The sequence below is a fragment of the Anabrus simplex genome, chromosome 12, assembly GCF_040414725.1.
Source record: "Anabrus simplex isolate iqAnaSimp1 chromosome 12, ASM4041472v1, whole genome shotgun sequence".
Lineage (NCBI taxonomy): Eukaryota > Metazoa > Arthropoda > Insecta > Orthoptera > Tettigoniidae > Anabrus > Anabrus simplex.
Window position 1 is genome coordinate 100,999,905 of NC_090276.1, and position 20,565 is coordinate 101,020,469.

At 40.6% G+C, this 20,565-nt stretch overlaps 1 protein-coding gene across 5 annotated transcripts in view; it reads right to left on the reverse strand.

Annotated features, from left to right (window-relative positions):
- Nucleotides 1-20,565, reverse strand: part of LOC136884336 (uncharacterized) — a 291,392-nt gene that overhangs the window by 213,349 nt on the left and 57,478 nt on the right. For all 5 annotated transcript variants that reach the window (XM_067156442.2, XM_067156440.2, XM_067156441.2 and 2 more), the window contains 2 exons: nt 10,219-10,308; nt 5,459-5,956 (listed from right to left, as the gene is read on the reverse strand). In XM_067156442.2, coding sequence (XP_067012543.2) covers nt 5,459-5,956; nt 10,219-10,308 — 588 coding nt within the window. The remainder of the gene's footprint in view (nt 1-5,458; nt 5,957-10,218; nt 10,309-20,565) is intronic.

Here is a 20,565-nt window from a genome sequence, read left to right on the forward strand (position 1 = left end):
TGACATTATCGATTGATAGTGGACGGGATTTCCACATGGATGATATTCTCCCCATTTACTTACGTTTGCAAGCCCAGAAGGCGTTTTATTTTGTTGAATTATTGATTAGATGCTTAAAGTTCAGTATTAATTCTCACGAAAAGAGATGTGAGATGACGTGAACAGGTATATCCGACGTCTCGGATTAACTTAGAGAAACCCAAGGCAAATTCAACTTTTCATTTTATAATTACAAAATTGTTAAGATAACGACTGTAAATTTTATTTTTGCTATAATTGTTAACTTTTTGAATCTTGGATATTTCTTTATTATACTCGTTCTTACAATTACTGCATTTTTTCCAGATTTTCGATGAAGGCTTGGCCCAGACCTCATTTTTCCGAATGAAAATTTTTTATTCAACTTTAAATAAATGATTTAATAACTTTAAAGACGATAAAAAAAATTTTCACCATGTAAAAAATACTCTGTTAGAATGTTAGGGAAACAACTGCCGTGTACCATCCCATTAGTTTGCACCTAGGTTTGTTACATCAAGAGCCACATTAAATTCCATAACGTAGCGATCATAATCATAATCACAGATTTCAGGATGGCCAATATTGCATTTAATTAAATAAAAGTGTCATATTTGTTTTATACCTGGAACGTGCTTATTCGATGAACCCTATGATAATCCTGCCACATTCATTTATTTTATAAGCCTACAGCCACCGAACTGAGCACCCCTGGGGTGTCTCGTGTTCGCAGACTGACTATGTCGGGTACAATATGTACATGATCAAATGTTCTATTTTCCAGTGGGGAATAATTTTAAACAATTAAATCTTCGTTCAAACACAAGTAAACGTTACATTTTCTACATTGAGGAGGAGTTTTGACATTACTGCCCTTTTGGCAGCAGCAGCTTGTCGTCAGACCTGAATGAAATCTGGAGGTGTCAAAACGTCAAAAACTTACTAAAATGCTCTCAAATACATGTTTTTACAGTTTATTTTACGAAATAAGAACTATCGGCTGAAAAACAGAACCCACAAAATTGTGCGTGTCAGGACTTCATTCACTACTTGCAAAAAATAAAAAATTAAAAAAGTCATCTCAGTACATGTGAATATGCACATATACATGATCAAATGTTCTATTTTACAGTGTGGAACGATTTTAAACAGTTAAAATCTTATACATTACATTTCTCATGTAGAGTACGAGATTTCTTTCTCAGTCCTTTTTGCGACAGCACCCAGCACTCCTGCATGCATTGGCTGTAAGGAAACCTAGCCCGCACATTTGTGCGTATCAACATTCAAAACCTCATGGTATTACGTACGATGTTGAAAGTTCACAATTTTCGTTTGCTACACAATCTACATACTTCATAGATTATATTCTGATATTCAGTAAAGCTTCTAGATTAATATGAATGCAATAAATAAATACTTACTTTAGGCATTACTGCTTCCCGCCATATTGCTAATGAACTGTATTTTTAAACTCTTCTTCCTTCCCTCTGGTGGTCAAGTACTAAATAAAAACAGCTGAAGTACATGCTACGTGTCCCGCACAAGCACTGCAGTCCGGTCTAGCGCCAAGAAAACGTCAAATAAGCTCAGACATAAATAAAATACGAACCCGCACAATTGTGCGTACACGGTCTGAAAGGGATATGGCAACGATAGGAGAGGAAAGGCCTAGGAATGGAAAGGAAGCGGCCGTGGCCTTAATTAAGGTACAGCCCCAGCATTTGCCTGGTGTGAAAATGGGAAACCACGGAAAACCATCTTTAGGGCTGCCGACAGTGGGGCTCGAACCCACTATCTGCCAATTACTGGATACTGGCCGCAATTAAGCGACTGCAGCTATAGAGCTCCGTTCTCTAGGTTATACTCAGTGAGTTTTCTATGATATACGTCCCACATACCATTTCTAGATGATATTCTATACAACATCCTAACCTCTTTTCTCATTTTGGCTAGTTTGTTGATTTACCACCTTATTTTATTGGTGCTTTTCTTTTCTTTAAGAGGACAGTTTTCATGGAATGAGTCAATAATGGCCTCTTCTAATAGTTCCACTGCCTCATCCAATTCTTTCTGTCCTCTCATGTTGGTTGGAATTTTTTGTACAGCCCTCCCTAGAACTTCTCTGTATCTGCCCCAGTTAGTTCTTTATGGGTCTGTGTACATCTCAATCCCACATTGTCTCGCATCTATTGCAAACTGGATGTGGTGGTGGTCTGCCAGTGATGGTTCCTCCAGCACCTTCTAGTCTTTAATAAAGTTTGCAATATGCGTAGTGCTAAGTGTAATGTCTATTACCTCCCTACGATTTTTATTTATAAATATAGGCTTGTTTCGTACGTTTAGTATCGTCAACTCAGTTCCAATAATAAACTCTAGTAAAGACTCACCTCCTGCATTGCAGTTCGTGCTGCCCTATGCCGTCTGGTGTGAATTTGCATCTGCTCCAAGGACTAGGTGTTCGCCCTTCCTCTTTGCGTTGCAAAATAGGTTCTCAACTTCTTCAGATGGGGCAGATTAGTTGAGTCATATGGGAGGTATGCAGAGCCTATCGTTATTTCTCTGGGTCCCTTCCAATTTCCAAGTTTAATCTTGGCCAGGGTTAGGTCCCATGAACAGTGTTCCTGCAACATAAGATATTTTAATGTCCTGTTCACAAGAAGACATGTTCTGGGTATTTCCGACGTTGTATCGTACATCAGCTTACCTCCAGATTCCGCCAGTCCTGCTACTCTGCCCTTGACTACCCATGGCTCTTGAATAAGGGCCACGTCAATAGCCTCGGACTTGAACTTCCTGGCGAAATTGGCCTAAAGGACCTTCAGCTCCATCTTTATCAACATTGGGTGTTGTTTTCCCCTGATGACTTGAAACTTGATCTGCCCAAGTCCGAGCTTAGCCTTATGGCTTCTCTTTTTGAGCTCTTCACAGTCTCTTTCACCAAGGGCTAAAACGACTGTCCTTTCTGTCTTATCGATTGAAGTGGCATTCAGCACTCTCCTCTCTTGTGTTAAAAGTTTGGTATCATGCTGATTGAGTTTGCTCTACTGGAGCTTCTGTTGCCATTTGACGAAAGGTTTAAAATGAAATGTCAAATTATATAAGATTATGCTCCTACTTCTAACATTGGGATCATGCACGTATGATCTGCCACATGATGTATACATAGGCCTATATACGTACACTCTTTCACTGTATTTTCTGGATATTCGCTTTCAAAGACATGGCCATTCAGTGAAAGAAAAATGTCTTCCCTTATATTTTCTAAAACAATGATTTCAGTCTTCATGGTAAAGTCCAAAGAATCTTATTCATGCCAACAGGGAAAGAAACCGCGAAGTCAGCCCAAGTAGGCCAATCCACACGATCATAAGTGTCACACAAATTATTATTTTATTCGCACGAAAATGAATTTCAAATAAACATACCTGTGATATGATACGCCACTGCCCTTTATGAACCTCCCTGTGCAGCCATAAGCTGCCCAGGAGACTGACATTTTCCTTAAGAGAAGTATAATACTTCAGTTTATCGAGGAACTCCAATAATGACAGTGGCAAACAAACCAGCTTTTGCAAAACAGCGCACTCGTTCAACTTCGCACGCGACTGCAGTGCCAATGCTAAATCTAGTGTATTAGTTACTAACTCTATGGGCATAATTATTTCTAGTGAGGATAATATACTGCAGAAATGTTGTGATATATAAGTCAATTGCCAGCTGTCTTTCACTTCGTGCTGCCACAGCCTTTTCAACATTCATGCTACCACGCAGCTTCTCAACAGGTTTTGCTCCTATAAATCACCAGCAAAAGCGATTATAGAGGCAGTGAACATGATGAAATGAGTCAGTGAACTGCAGGAAGAGATTCCTACCGCTTGCAACAAGTGTACTGTTGTTTATAAGTTTCATTTCCGTATTGATAGATATTACTTTACAAAAACAATATAAATATAAGTCACCACCTTATCAATACAAAATTTATTCACATTCAGCTAGTAAATATGGTCAAGACCGGTTTCGACCCCTAGGGGGTCATCTTCAGTTGACATGCATAAAAGATATATTTTACAAAAACATCACATATAATGATTAAAACTTAAATTAAGTCCAACTGATCATAAATGTTGGTATGTATGTCTTGGTACATTTGAGCTATTGTATGTGTCAATCCTAAGTTTCCCAGCATACAGTGTCAAGGTAAGTAGTTAACTAATATACATCATCCATGAAATTACATGCTATTTTTCATGTTATCACTATCTAATTTGGGTTGTACAATGTGGAATGAGAGATACATACGTTTGTGTAAATTAATGTAGTAAGTTCAGTAATATACGTGTGGTGTAGTAATACAATGTCTATACCATGTTTATTAGTAAGAAAAATCTATATCGCTTACATACAGGGTTTATCCAGTGTACAAGTGATAGAAACTGTATATGGATATTTTATTGGCAAGACTGTTAGTAAAAGATGCATTAGATATTTATATAACAAGCTATTTATATACTGGAAAAACTCACCAAGAAATTCCTGCAGGTGACAAGGAAAGAGAATATGTTAAACGAGAAAACATACTATTGAACATGCAAATAAAAACTATCCGACAGGCATATGGAAACACTTGATACTTTCTTTTAACGACATGCCTGCATTTTATGTCATGTATATATGGGTACAGTGAAAGCTATATCTACTGTTTCTGAAGACAAGAGGACAGTATAAAAATGTGTGAAAAACAAATATGAAAACTGTTTTCACTGTGCCTTATAAAATAGCAGTGTGTGAAAAACATCAGACAATAAATATGAAAACTTTTGCACTATGCCCCATTATCAAAGTATTTATTTCTATGAACACTTACTGAAGTTTATATTTTAGACCGTTGCTGTTTGGATCATCAGTCCACCAACTGGTTTGATGCACCTCTCCATGCCATCCTACCCTGTGCTAACCTTTTCATTTCTACCTGACTGTATGTACGGTTTTAAGACAACCATAAACATCCAATTCCCAAGTCACACCAACCATTCAGTTAAGTAGTTGTCTTCTACCATAACTGCTCCTTTCATAAAATGTAGTAGACCTACTTGGCTAATTTCTTTTAGGATTGCAAAACAACACAGCCAGATGAATAATACTGCATTTCTGTTATTTATTATGGTAACTGTTCTGTTTTCAATTAGAGAATAGTTCTAAAACATTGCAGTTAGTGCCATTTTCAAACTACTTAACACAAAAATTAATTTCAAAAGAAAATAGCCTATTTGTGACTAATTATATTTAGATTTTAGGAAAACTAAAAGAGAGAATGGGTTGCCGTAGAAAACAGAAATCAGTCAATTAACTTTAATAGTTAAGAAATTATTAATGTTTATTACATATTTTAGGGCAATGGGTTAGGCACTTCAAATGGTTAAATTAGTGGAAGACTCACCCAAGTGGTAAAGGTGGCAGTTGAGGTGTCCAGCTCTGTCTTGGGCTGCACTGGTTCCTCCTTCACTTCCACGCTCGCAGTCTTTACACTGCTGTTATCAGTTACTTTCTTGGGAGTCTCCTTGTTGGCTGCAGGCACAACACTTTCAACAGTAGTTCTCACTTCGCTTCTCTCTTTCGCCTTGTCTCTACCTCGTCTCGCAGGACTAGTTTCCCTGGACTCCATGGTGGGGCCGAGAGATCTCTGTTTTTTCGTAAGTACTCCACCCTCCGGCTCTTTTGGGCTAGAGTCTTTATTCGCACTTTGAGCCGTTTTCTTCCTGTTCTCGTCCCGCACAGGCTCCACTGTCTTTGACACATTGCTATCTACAGTCTTTGTTGAGGTTGAGCTTGCATCTGCCCCCCGTGATGCCTTTTGCCGCCTTGTGATTGTTTTGCTTGATTCTTCAAGTATGACTACATTTTCCTTCTTACCCGTCTTCTCAGAACCTGCAGATACCTGAAAGACAATCACAGAAATCATGATAATGATTGGTGGACAGTCTGCTTTGCAAGGCAAACTTCAGAAAAGTATTTACAAACCATCTAGCATGTCCTAAGAGAATAAGCCATTGTGGAGGGATGAAGCTGAATTATTTCTTAAATCTATTCGGGACAAACCTGTGTAATAACAAACCACATTTTCTTGCATGAAAATATAGGAGGCGGGGTTCTTATGGCCTTATACAAGAATTGTAGAAATTTTATATTCACTATATATGAAATGTTAGCAAAAAAAGGAGGGTTTTTCAATGAAACACATTTACTGTCTAACAATCATGTAAATTTATAATTAAGGAAAACATTTTTCAAATCTTTTATTTGGAATGTAGTTTTGTATGGAAGTGGTGGTGGTGGTGATGCTTCTTGTTTAAAGGGGCCTAACAGCTAGGTCATCGGCCCCTGATGGTACGAAATGTAATGACAATTTAAAAGTCCAAAATCATCCACTGGCCAGAATTCAAACCGTGGGATAATCATTTCTCTGGTCCACACCTTTGTCTAGTAAATACAAGAATTTCTTTCTATGCTTAACATTTTGTGTTTACTCGTACTTATTTATCTCGTGATGACTCGGCATATGATAGTGTCCCCAGAGAGAAAGTTTGGGAAACCATGGTTAAAGAGAGACCTGGAAGAGAAATGTTAGAAATGGTGAAAGCAATGTACCACAACTGTGTCAGCAGGGTACTGACCCCAGTTGGAAAGACAATGGTGGACTAAGACAGGGGAGTGTGCAGTCACCTCTTTTGTTTATTAAGGTCCTGGATGAAATTGTAAAGGAAACAAAGGAAGCCTATAGAGATGAACATACTGCTATTTGCAGCTGATGTTGTGATCTGGGCAAGGAACAGCAACTAGATGTACTGAACGAAAAAATTGAGAAGTATGGCACGAAAATCAATACGGAGAAAAGCAAGATGTCAAGAGGGGAAAGGCAAGGAAAAGGCATTGTGAAAATTGGAAGTGAGAGTTTGGAAATTGTGGACAGCTTAAAATACCTAGGAAGTGAATTAATGCAAAATGCTAGGGTGGACATGGAGATTAGCAGGAGGGTACAGCAGGACAATGCATTCTGCCAAAGTGTATGAAAACTTATTTGGAGCAAAGAAGTACCAAGGAAAAGTAAAAGAGATAATGACAAAATGTACTATGTAGATAGATAGATAAATGTCTTTATTGGCGTAGTTAAGGCCATTAGGCCTTCTCTTACACTAAACCAATTTGTACATAGAATCTAAGTTAACACTACCGTATAGCACAGTTAAAGACAATCTAAATACTTTATAACAGAAATAAAATTCCACCCCAGTGAGATAAACATACTTACAACAATAATAATTATAATAATAATAATAATAATTATTATAATTATAGCTAGTAGTAATAATGTAGTAACACCATCAGTAAAGGACTAGAAATGCACAGTTCATTCGTATCCTGCTGTATCTCTTAACGCTCTTTTAAATTACCTGGTGGTTGGTATTCCTCTGACGTCATCCGGTAAGCGATTACATTCTTAGCGGCAAACACAGAAAATGAGTTATTATATGTTGCAGTTCGATGGTGAGGAATGACGAGCAGGTTTGATGTTTGAGCCCGTGTATCTCTGTTATGTACATTTGAGAAATAATGAAAACGCGAAGAAAGGTAAGTTGGGGAAGATGTAGTAAGGACTCGGTGGAGGAGAGACAGAGTATGATGATTACGACGAATGTGGAGTCGCGACCACTCTAGTTCTAGGAAAGATGACACGTGGACATATTTTCTTAGATTGCATATATACCTCACACATGCGTTTTGAGCGCGTTGTAGCCTTAGGGACAGCAGTGGCCTCACATCATTGAAAACAACATCGCAATAGTCGAAATGTGGCATTACAAGGGCCTCGATTAATTTCTGCTTAAGTTTTATTGGAAATATGTATTTATATTTATATAAAGAATGAAGAGCAGAGAAAACCTTTTGGCAGATATGTAAGATATGTCCAGACCAAGTCATGCGTTCGTCCATGATAACACCGATGTTCTTCACTTGTGATACAAAAGGAATTTCAACATTCTGACTTATGCAGCTGAGACTTGGACTTTAACAAGCAGGCAAGAGAGTAGAATTGAAACCAGTGAGGTGAAATTCCTAAGAAGTATGATAGGAAAGACGAGGAAAGACAGAGTGAGAAATAAGATGTTACAAAGGAAGTTGGGATAGGAAAGCTAAATGAGAGAGTTGAAAAGAATAAATTAAGGTGGTTTAGACATGTGAAGAGGATAGAGGAAAATAGAATTCCAAGACAGATGCTGGAGGCAAAGTGCGAGGGCAAGAGAGCAAGAGGAAGACCTAGAACAAGGTGGACTGAATCATTGAAGTGCAGCATAAGAAGACGAAATATAGACTGGGACAAGATCGTGGAAGAGGAATGGTGGAAGGAAAGAAGATGGAGAAGTGCCATAAATACTCCGACCCGGCAGGAGCTGGATAAGGGGAAATTATTTATTATTTATCTATTGTATGGCATATATATATACAGAAACAGGAAAGCGAGTACAGTACATTATATTTCAATGTCCAAAGTTGTTATCCATTCTAGAGCCTCTGTATTGGCCTCTAGAAAATCAAACCAATCTCCAGGGTAGGCTCTTCTGTTACACTCCTCGACAATGTGTTCAATGGTTTGAAACGGAGCACCACTGTCACACTCAGGGGATTGTATCTTTCCCCATTTATACAGGGATGCAGCACAGACTCCATGACCATACTGAATCCTATTAAGGATGGTCCAAGTTCTTCTTGGGAGATCAGACCTCGAATTAGGTGGGAAGAGAGGCCAGAGATGTTCACCTGTTTTTGAGATCCATTCTTCCTTCCATTGGGCATAGGGGTTGAAATTGTCTTCTGTGAGCTTCTGAGCGAACTTAACTGGCAGATGTCTAGATTTTAATCGGTTTCTCTGAAGGTCAGGAATATTGGAGTGTATGGGCAAGTCAGAGTTCTCATTTATTACTCTCACAACAGTGCTCTACGGAATGAAGGAGGCATGATGTTGCTCAAGATAGGAAGTTAGTGGGTAGGAGCTGATCTTATTACACCTGAAATAATTCTCATTGTGTTGTTGAGTTGAGTGTCCATAAGTTTCACATGGCAGCTGTTGATCCACACAGGAGCACAATATTCTGCTGCAGAGAAAACTAAACCAAGGGCAGAACATCTCAAGGTAATTGCAGAAACACCCCAGGTTGTACCACACAACTTCTGCAGAATGTTGTTACAACTCCTAATCTTTGCTGCTGTATTTACTAGACGTTGCCTGAAGGAGAGTGTCCGATCTAATGTTATACCTAAGTACTTTGGGTAGTTGTTGTGTCTGAGGACCTTACCGTTAAAAGACACTTGGAGAGTACAGCTTGCCATTTTTTTATTTAGATGAAAGCAGGACACCTCAGTTTTGCTGGTGTTTGGTTACAAAGGTAACCTAAATTGGTTGGAGTCTCCATTTCTGAAAACATTCACTAAGAATGGAAAGGTCATAGTTAGAATGTTCTCAGTTTCTGGGTGGTGCTAAAGAAGCAACAACATTGGCTGCTGGAACTATCTTCTAAAGATCTCCCAGCAAATACGCAAACTGTACAAAGGGGAAATGATGAGATCAAACAAAACTGAAAGCAAGATGCAAAAAAATTCAACATATTTTATGGTTTGTAGGTATAATTTGTTACAGTTGAATCACAAACATTAATGAAGTATGTTTCCACAGGAAATGATATGCAACTACCCTTCTGTAATATCTTGTATGAACGGTTGCACATCTTTTCTTTGTGCCGAGTGTGACATTTATCAAACAGTTTGCTGCAGTCAATGTCAGGGAGGGGAAAGCATTGGGGAAACTATCTCACTCCTCATTTCCCTAGTATGCCTCTTCAGTGATGCCTAGGTTGTCTGTGATAGCTTTTGGTGGAGCTGTGGAGGATCAAACCAGCCTTCAGGCTGAATACCCAACACACACACAATAATGTCAGCGATTGAGTGTCAGCCTTTGCATCCCAACATTGCAGCTTCAAACCCAGCAGAGGTTTTCGCATTTTTCAAGGGCACGAAAAGGTCCAATCACATTTAATATTTACCTATAGATTACCCTACAGAGACCTGGTTCACTCGGCCACCTGGTGCCAAAAATTGACATGTAGGCAGCCTAATGGCATCAAACGTCATCACCTGAGAACTTACTTTAGATTGAGCAGGTTTGGTGACTGGAGCTGGGATTGTCTTCACCTCCTCCAGGCAGAGGATTTCATCCTCTTCGTCTCCAAGTGTTATCTGTAAACAAAACAAAAAGCTATAAAATGTCATCAAAGTAAGAAACCTTTACTGAGGAAGACACACCAATATTAATTCATGAATTTTTCTTCTGCAGAAATTCTTACAAAGGAAGATTTCTAATGGGGACTTATGGGAATCACAGAGGTGTAAGAAGGTGCTGGGGTGAAATGGGTGGACAAGGAAATGACCAGAGCATAAGTTAATGCACTAATAAATTTTGAAATTTTATTTCTTTCCTCCCTTTTTTTAAAAAAATCTGATAAATAAAAAATCTGAATAAACAATAACAATATAATAATGAGCTCATCAGCTCCAACAACGATTCAAAGTCCAAACGTCAGGTACAAAACTAGAGAGAATTATCAACAAGATAATATACGAAGGGATGAGCAGGTACACTGTTTTATACGAGCATATTTGCTCCATTGACTTACATAGCCTACGAGTCTACAGTACAGACTCACAGCAGCATACATTTTTTATAGTGCACAAGGTTATACCTTCAAGTAACATATTTACCATCACTTAGCGTTGTTTGGGCTCATCTTCCACTTAACAGGTTTTCACTTTCTGTTCCCAAAACATTAACAGGTGCAATGAGTGCCCATACTAAATGGCCTTAATGTAACAAAAGGCAAAAGGCTAGGACGCGAAACACTAGCACTCCTAGAATAATTTTGAAAACCCTAAGTGAGCTTACAGCCCAAAGATACAGAGGCTAAGCCTATTCCACGCTAGGGTGACTAAAAGAGAAATATTAAATACCAAAACACACATACATAATCATTATAGACAGTTATGCCTTTCAGCGTTCAGTCTGCATGCCTCTGAGAATTTACTAAACAATCCTCGATTTGCAACTAGTGTTGTGGCCTCATTTAGTTCTATACCTCTTATCTTTAAATCATTAGAAACAGAGTCTAACCATCGTCGTCTTGGTCTACCTCTACTTCTCTTACCCTCCATAACAGAGTCCATTATTCTCCTAGGTAACCTATCCTCCTCCATTCGCCTCACATGACCCCACCACCGAAGCCAGCTTATGTGTACAGCTTCATCCATCGAGTTCATTCCTAAATTAGCCTTTATCTCCTCATTCTGAATACCCTCCTGCCATTGTTCCCACCTGTTTGTACCAGCAATCATTCTTGCTACTTTCATGTCTTTTACTTCTAACTTATGAATAAGATATCCTGAGTCCACCCAGTTTCGCTCCCGTAAAGCAAAGTTGATCTGAAAACAGACCGATGTAAAGATAGTTTCGTCTGGGAGCTGACTTCCTTCTTACAGAATACTGCTGATCGCAACTGCGAGCTCACTGCATTAGCTTTACGACACCTTGATTCATACTCTCTCACTATATTACCATCCTGGGAGAACACACAACCTAAATACTTGAAATTATCGACCTGTTCTAGCTTTGTATCACCAATCTGACATTCAATCTGTTGAATTTCTTCCCTACTGACACCAATTTAGTCTTCGAGAGGCTAATTTTCATACCACACTCATTGCACCTATTTTTAAGTTCCAAGACTGCAGCCTTTTGGCACAGTGTGCGTGGTGGTGGTGGTGGTGGTGATTATTGTTTTAAGAGGAAGTACAACAAGGCAACCATCCTCTATATAACACTAATCAGAGGGAAAATGGAAGGGGCCTGACACTTCGAAAAATGAAGGTATTGGCCAAAGGAAGACAAGGGCAACAAAGGGCATGAAAATAAAAGACTCCCTAGCCCTCACAAACCTAATAGCGTCGGGGTCGGAAAAGAACAAGAGTTGACCAAGAGAGGTCGGATAGGATAGATGAAAGTGAGGAGCCTGGAACAAGAAAGTGGAAGCGATGCAGGACTCAGCTGAGGGCCCCGTGGTCGCCAACCCACGCTCCAAAGTTCAGAGCCCCTGGGGCACCTCTTAGTCGCCTCTTACAACAGGCAGGGGATACCGTGGGTGTTATTCTACCGCCCCCACCCACAGTGTGCCATTAAGACCAAGTCGTCACCATAGGCCAAACTGCTTACTACATTTCCACCTAACTGAATCCCTCCCTGCCACTTTATACCTTTCAGCAGATGATCCATGTAAACTACGAACAGCACAGGTGAAAGACTACAGCCTTGTCTAACCACTGTAAGTACCCTGAACCAAGAACTCATTCTACCATCAATTCTCACGGAAGCCCAATTGTCAACATAAATGATTTTGATTGATTTTAATAATCTACCTATAATTCCATAGTCCCCCAGTATAGTGAACATCTTTTCCCTCGGTACCCTGTCATATGATTTCTCAAGATCTACGAAACCTAAACACAACTGCCTATTCCTCTCGTAGCATTTTTCAATTGCCTGGCGCATACTGAAAATCTGATCCTGACAGCCTCTCTGTGGTCTGAAACCACACTGGTTTTCATCCAACTTCCTCTCAACGACTGATCGCACCCTCCCTTCCAAGATGCCAGTGAATACTTTGCCTGGTATACTAATCAATGAAATACCTCGATAGTTGTTGCAATCCTTCCTGTTCCCTTGCTTATAGATAGGTGCAATTACTGTTTTTGTCCAATCTGAAGGTACCTTACCAACACTAAACGCTAATTTTACTACTCTATGAAGCCATTTCATCCCTGCCTTCCCACTATACTTCACACCATTTCAGGTCTAATTTCATCTATTCCTGCTGCCTTATGACAATGGAGTTTATTTACCATCCTTTCCATTTCCTCAAGCATAATTTCACCAACATCATTTTCCTCCTCCCCATGAGCTTGGCTGTTTGCAACACCACCAGGATGATTTCCTTTTACATTGAGAAGATATTCAAAATATTCCCTCCACCTCTCCAGTGATTCCCTGGGATCTATTATGAGTTCACCTGAATTACTCAAAACACTGTTCATTTCCTTTTTCCCTCTCTTCCTAAGATTCTTTATTACTGTCCAGGAATGTTTCCCTGCTGCTTGACCCAGCCTTTCCAGATTATTACCAAAATCTTCCTTTGACTTCTTTTTGGATTCAACAACTATTTGTTTCGCTCTTTTTCTTTCATCTACGTACAAATCCCTGCCTGCCTTGGCCCTTGTTTGGAGCCATTTCTGATAAGCCTTCTTTTTATGTTTACAGGCTGCTCCCACTTCATCATTCCACCAAGATGTTCGCCTTTTCCCATCTTTACACACTGTTGTTCCTCGGCATTCCCTTGCTGTTTCTACTACAGCATCCCTGTATGCCACCCATTCTCTTTCTATATCCTGAACCTGCTTACTGTCTGCTGTTCAAAACTTCTCACTAATCATATCCATGTACTTCTGTCTAATTTCCTCGTCCTGGAGATTTTCTACCCTTATTCGTTTGCAGACAGATTTCACTTTCTCTACCCTAGGCCTAGAGATACTTAGTTCACTACAGATCAGACAGTGGTCTGTATCATCGAAAAATCCACGAAAAACTCGTACATTCCTAACAGATTTCCTGAATTCAAAGTCTGTTAAGATATAGTCTATTATGGATCTGGTACCCCTAGCCTCCCACGTGTAGCGGTGAATAGTCTTATGCTTGAAGAATGTATTCGTAACAGCTAAACCCATACTAGCACAGAAGTCCAGCATACGCTTCCCATTCCCATTAGCTTCCATATCTTCCCCACATTTACCAATCACCCTTTCGTATCCTTCAGTTCTATTCCCAACTCTCGCATTGAAATCGCCCATTAGCACTATTTTATCCTTGCTGTTGACCCTGACCACGATGTCACTCAATGCTTCATAAAAATTGTCAACTTCATCCTCATCTGCACCCTCACGTGGTGAATACACGGACACAATTCTTGTCCTAATTCCTCCAACTGACAAATCTACCCACATCATTCGCTCATTTATGTGCCTAACAGAAACTATGTTGCATGCAATGGTATTCCTGATAAAGAGCCCTACCTCAGACTCTGCCCTTCCCTTTCTAACACCCGTCAAGTACACTTTATAATCTCCAATCTCTTCCTCATTATCTCCCCTCACTCGAATATCACTTACTCCTAGCACATGCAGATTCATGAAGCAGGATGCTACCCTACTTGCACATAGTCCAAGTGAGGATCTCTCCTCTAACGGGTTAGGGACCTCCGATGAATTGTATAGTCCTTGCCGCCTGAGCACAAGGAGGGCCATGTCTCAGAATATGTCCAAGATGCCCACTCCCATTCCATAGCAACTGGTATCCCGACTCTCAGGACCACTTACTAGACCACTCAGCCGTTGCCCATGGTTCACGAACTAGGACGTGACTACAGTAACCCACAAACATGAACCATCACCAAAAGAGTGTTAAAAATTTTAGATGATTAGAAACTTGAGTCACCCCATACCAAGTTGAATGGGAATCAACAGAGGGTGATCACTTTGTTTCCTTACATTACATGTTTCCCAGTAAGGATTTGAACAGAGTCCTCAGACTTGCCGAAAATTTACATTTAAATCATGAAATTAGAAGTTTACATGAATACAAAAGTTTGAAACATTCCATTCAAGCTATATGCCGGATGTATCACATGTTAAGAAAATTCTGCCATTACCTTGAGTTGCTGGGCCTTCCGAATGCCGACCTGCGGCCCATACCCCCTCAGTACACGGCTAACATCATGGCCGCTAGTTGCTAGTCGCATGCAAACTTTCTCTCGCAAAAATTATAAATTGCAGGTGATATAGTGCTTGAAGTGAGAAATACGTTATCAGATTTGTACTGAAGTTAACTAAAGTAAACTGACAGTGTTCTAGTAAGTTTTCATAATGGCTCCTAAGAAAGCTTCCCCAAGCCAGCCCACAACATGGCGCCAGCATACAAGAACTTGTTAAGCAGGCCGTAGCCGAACAGTTACAGTCCCTAATTACAAACCATTACTCTGGGGCCCCTAATGTTGCAGCTCCAGGAACTAAGAGCGGAGTGCATGGATATTGTCAAACTATTACAAGACCAGCTTCAGACAAAGGACAGAGAACTTGTGAAAATCAAAAGTGACTTTAAAAACAAGCAAGATGAACTGGAGCAATACCAGCGGTGGCAATGTATCCGTATTTTCGGCATTCCGGAAAAGGAAGGGGAAGATTCTGATGTCGTAACAATTAACATCGCGATGTTGTGGAAATTCATAAATAGCTTTGGCATTACAAAAGGACGGGACGAGACGACAACAAAATAAATATACCCTTGGAAAAACTGAACAATTACTTTTCTTCTAACTGCACATTAAATGCAGCCCTGAAACAGGAAGTTCTTGATCGGAATTATGTAAAGACGTGAACAGATGGATACATCCGTCCAGCAACACACTCACAAGTCAGGTTTGCTATAAATCGGATAACATCAACAGCAAAAGGAAATGACAGTATAGGAATAGAGTTGCTAAAAATTATTCTGGACGTGATATTACCTGCATTAATGAACATATTTAACTCTTCCCTTGTAGACAGCACATTTTGCGAAACATGGAAAGCGGGCATTATACATCCTCTAAAAAAAGTAGCTTCTCCTTCTGAACCATCTGACTATAGAGCCATCTGCATACTTTCTGCTTTATCCAAAGCGCTAGAGTTCATCGCTCATAGACAAATAACAGACTACATGACAACTTACAACTTACTTGACCCACTACAATCTGGTTTTCGTCAAGCACACAGTACCACAACGACACTACTGAAGGTCACAGAAGACATCTGAGAAGCAATGGACAACAAGGAAGTGACAGTTTTTATACCTCTAGACTTGAGCAAAGCTTTTTACTCTGTTGACATTGACATTTTTCTCTCTAAATTGTATTCTCAGAGACTGCGTTCCTTTGGTTGCACTCCTACCTGCATGGCCGTTGGCAGTGTGTTACAGACAGGATAAATAAATCAACTTGGCGGTCAGTGCAGTGTGGTGTGCCCCAAGGGTCGGTGTTAGGACCTCTTCTTTTTTCTATTTACATTAGTGATGTCTCCCAAAACCTAACGCACTGCAAACACCATATTAACACTGATGATGTACAAATGTACCTCCATACACCTCCAGATATAATATTTCCGGCCATAGACAAAATCAATCAGGATCTAACATCGTTTTCTTCTTGGTCTTTGAGATGTGGTCTTAAGTTAAACCGAGCAAAAACGCAAGCCATCATCCTTGGATCCCGAAACTACACGTGAAGGTCAATCGACCAGAGATTTTATCTATAAGGTTATGTAAAACTAACATACCATTCACGTCATCAGTAAAAGTCCTAGGCGTTACTTTCGATGATGACATGCCATGGAAAACGCATATTACGAACATCACTCAGAAAACATTCTCTGCACTGCACATGCTGCACGGTTATATTTCCTGAAACACTAAAAAATGCTGGTAAAAGCTCTGGTTTTCCCTCATTTCGATTATTGTGACGTGATTTATAGAGACGCTGGGTGCAAGTTATTGAGCAGTTTACAACGTGGTCAAAATGCATGTGTGAGATACGTTTGTAAGCTATGGTATTATGACCATGTAACTCCTTCATACAACCACCTTTCTTGGCCCCAACTAGAAATCCGTTGCACTGTTCATACCCTATGCCATCTCCATAAAATCCTTCATTCTTCACAGCCATTTTACCTTACTATATATTTCAAATACCTATCCTCTTATAACAGTCTTAACACCAGATCTACTAATAATTCCAACTACCCATAGATTTGCCATGTACGATAAATCATTCACGGTAATTGCCTGCCGGGAGTGGAACCTCCTTCCCGAAGGTATCAGAGGGTTAAGTGCTATTCGCACTTTCAAGGAAGCCCTGTGGAGACATTTTATGCACCAGTAAGGATCATCTGTAAACTTGATGCTGCTACTCACAACCACTCTATTGTCATGGATGTTCTGGTAGAAGATTAGTCTAAAATTCTTACCCGACCTGTTTTTCAAATGTTATTAAATTTTATGTACTACCTCTTTTTACATGTAGGATATTAGTTTTAAGAATTTATCCTTTTTTTTATATCTAATTTATTTCATCTTAATTTAATCTTATCACTCATCATTCTTGCATTACTATTAATTTAATTAGTATTAAATCTATTATTCCAAAGTGATGCAATGTAATACACTAACTGACAGAGCAAATGCAACACCAAGAAGGAGTGGTCAGAACTTTATGCCAATTGCAGGGTAGACTGACGTCACTGAGGTATGCTCATGATGTGAAATGCGCCGCTGTGCTGCGCACGTAGCGAACGATAAATGGGACACGGCGTTGGCGAATGGCCCACTTCGTACCGTGATTTCTCAGCCGACAGTCATTGTAGAACGTGTTGTCGTGTGCCACAGGACACGTGTATAGCTAAGAATGCCAGGCCGCCGTCAACGGAGGCATTTCCAGCAGACAGACGACTTTACGAGGGGTATGGTGATCGGGCTGAGAAGGGCAGGTTGGTCGCTTCGTCAAATCGCAGCCGATACCCATAGGGATGTGTCCACGGTGCAGCGCCTGTGGCGAAGATGGTTGGCGCAGGGACATGTGGCACGTGCGAGGGGTCCAGGCGCAGCCCGAGTGACGTCAGCACGCGAGGATCGGCGCATCCGCCGCCAAGCGATGGCAGCCCCGCACGCCACGTCAACCGCCATTCTTCAGCATGTGCAAGACACCCTGGCTGTTCCAATGTCGACCAGAACAATTTCCCGTCGATTGGTTGAAGGAGGCCTGCACTCCCGGTGTCCGCTCAGAAGACTACCATTGACTCCACAGCATAGACGTGCACGCCTGGCATGGTGCCGGGCTAGAGCGACTTGGATGAGGGAATGGCGGAACGTCGTGTTCTCCGATGAGTCACGCTTCTGTTTTGTCAGTGATAGTCACCGCAGACGAGTGTGGCGTCGGCGTGGAGAAAGGTCAAATCCGGCAGTAACTGTGGAGCGCCCTACCGCTAGACAACGCGGCATCATGGTTTGGGGCGCTACTGCGTATGATTCCACGTCACCTCTAGTGCGTATTCAAAGCACGTTAAATGACCACCGCTACGTGCAGCATGTGCTGCGGCCGGTGGCACTCCCGTACCTTCAGGGGCTGCCCAATGCTCTGTTTCAGCAGGATAATGCCCGCCCACACACTGCTCGCATCTCCCAACAGGCTCTACGAGGTGTACAGATGCTTCCGTGGCCAGCGTACTCTCCGGATCTCTCACCAATCGAACACGTGTGGGATCTCATTGGACGCCGTTTGCAAACTCTGCCCCAGCCTCGTACGGACGACCAACTGTGGCAAATGGTTGACAGAGAATGGAGAACCATCCCTCAGGACACCATCCGCACTCTTATTGACTCTGTACCTCGACGTGTTTCTGCGTGCATCGCCGCTCGCGGTGGTCCTACATCCTACTGAGTCGATGCCGTGCGCATTGTGTAACCTGCATATCGGTTTGAAATAAACATCAATTATTCGTCCGTGCCGTCTCTGTTTTTTCCCCAACTTTCATCCCTTTCGAACCACTCCTCCTTGGTGTTGCATTTGCTCTGTCAGTCAGTGTATATGTATAATTCAGTGCCTGGTTAGATGGAAGAAGGCCTTAATCTTGCCAGGTAAAATAAAACATTACTAACTAACTAACTAACTAACTAACTAGTACACGCCACACACAATAAACTGAAGCGATGAAGATGACGATACAGCCCTCGAGTGCCCAGCTTTTATAGTATTTAACTTTCCAGAACTCTTTACAGATATGCTGGATGCCTGTATACACCCCCAATTTTAATTGGTTAGAGAAAATATTCACGAAATTTCTGAGTGGTTGATAGGTACAGAAGTTGGAGAGGGCAGAAGTGTTGACAACTTTGACAAAAGAACAAAACAATCTTCAAAAACTAAGGTTAGTCCAACTGAGAAAATCAACTTTGCCTTAAGAATTAATTGTCCTTAATCCCACCAGAGGGGCACTTAGGCCGATGGTAGAGACACCTAACATTTGCAAATGCAAGTATCTTGCATAACATTAGTTCAAGTTCAATTAGATAGCCTTAGAGAAGGCATGCAGTTTAACTGGACAGAGAAGGTGTTCCCCTCGGTGCAGGCACTATAAGGCTCCTCAAGCATCCCTGTCTACAGTGTCTCAGCAGATCAACATCTTTTACTGTATTTTGCCTATGATGATGTATTGATGTGTACTTAGCACCACACATGAGACACATGCAGGAAAGTAACTGAAGAAATCCCCAACTCCTTTGATCCTCCAAAGAAGCCAAGATAGCTTTGGTCCCCCTGGATACTGGTGCTGTAACAAAGCGAGCGACTGCGTCAAGAGAAAGCCCTGAGACCTGTGACGCTATCAGATAGTTGCATAATGTGGGCCACTAGTTTTCTAGTGTTATCTATACTGAGTAATCATCATATGATTAAATACTGTGCGACAAAAATAACAGTAAGAACAGGCTTATGTCAAGATCCAAACAGATCCTAGCACAATAATCTGAAGATGGAATGGGCTTTCAACTGGTGGATAAATTCAAGTACCTGGGGTTTTCCGTGGTTTCCTATTTTCACACCAGGCATATGCTGGGGCTGTTCCTTAATTAAGGCCACGGCCGCTTCCTTCCCACTCCCAGCCCTTTCCCATCCCAATGCTGCCATAAGATCTATCCGTGTTGGCGTGGCATGAAGCAACTTGTAAAAAATATCAATATACACAGTGTGATCACATTTCAAAAAAAGAAAATGTCTATCTTGTATGATGTCTGTAAAATGGTACTGACACTTGTCTGATACATAAAAGGAATTTTTGTAACCTTACTGTGGTTTTGGCAACTCTGAATAACAGTGTATATCTGTTTACATTTCAAAGTGCTGTGTGATTCTGCGTGTTATTACGGTTAAAATAGTCTTCTGAGTGTTTTATTACTTTAAGGACAATAAAATGATACTTTAGGAGTTCTATTAGCCATACTGGAACATTAGTTTGCATTTTCAATTAAGAATTTTACAGGTTCATATTAGAAAGGCAATTTTCATCATTCTGTGTTTGAGAAAACCTAAAAAGTGAAACAGAAAAAGACATTTCTAGTGAAAAGAAGTATTTAGTTAGGCATTTACTAATGTCGAATTAAAGAAAATTTTCTACTCCAGAGAGTTCGGCTGCAAAAAGGGAAATTGTGGCAGAAAAAAATTATTTCAAAAATATTATTTCTCCTGGCAGTGAAAGAAAAGCGATCGTCAACTAATGAAGACATTGTAGAAGAGTTATGTAGATCTGGTGTGAAAG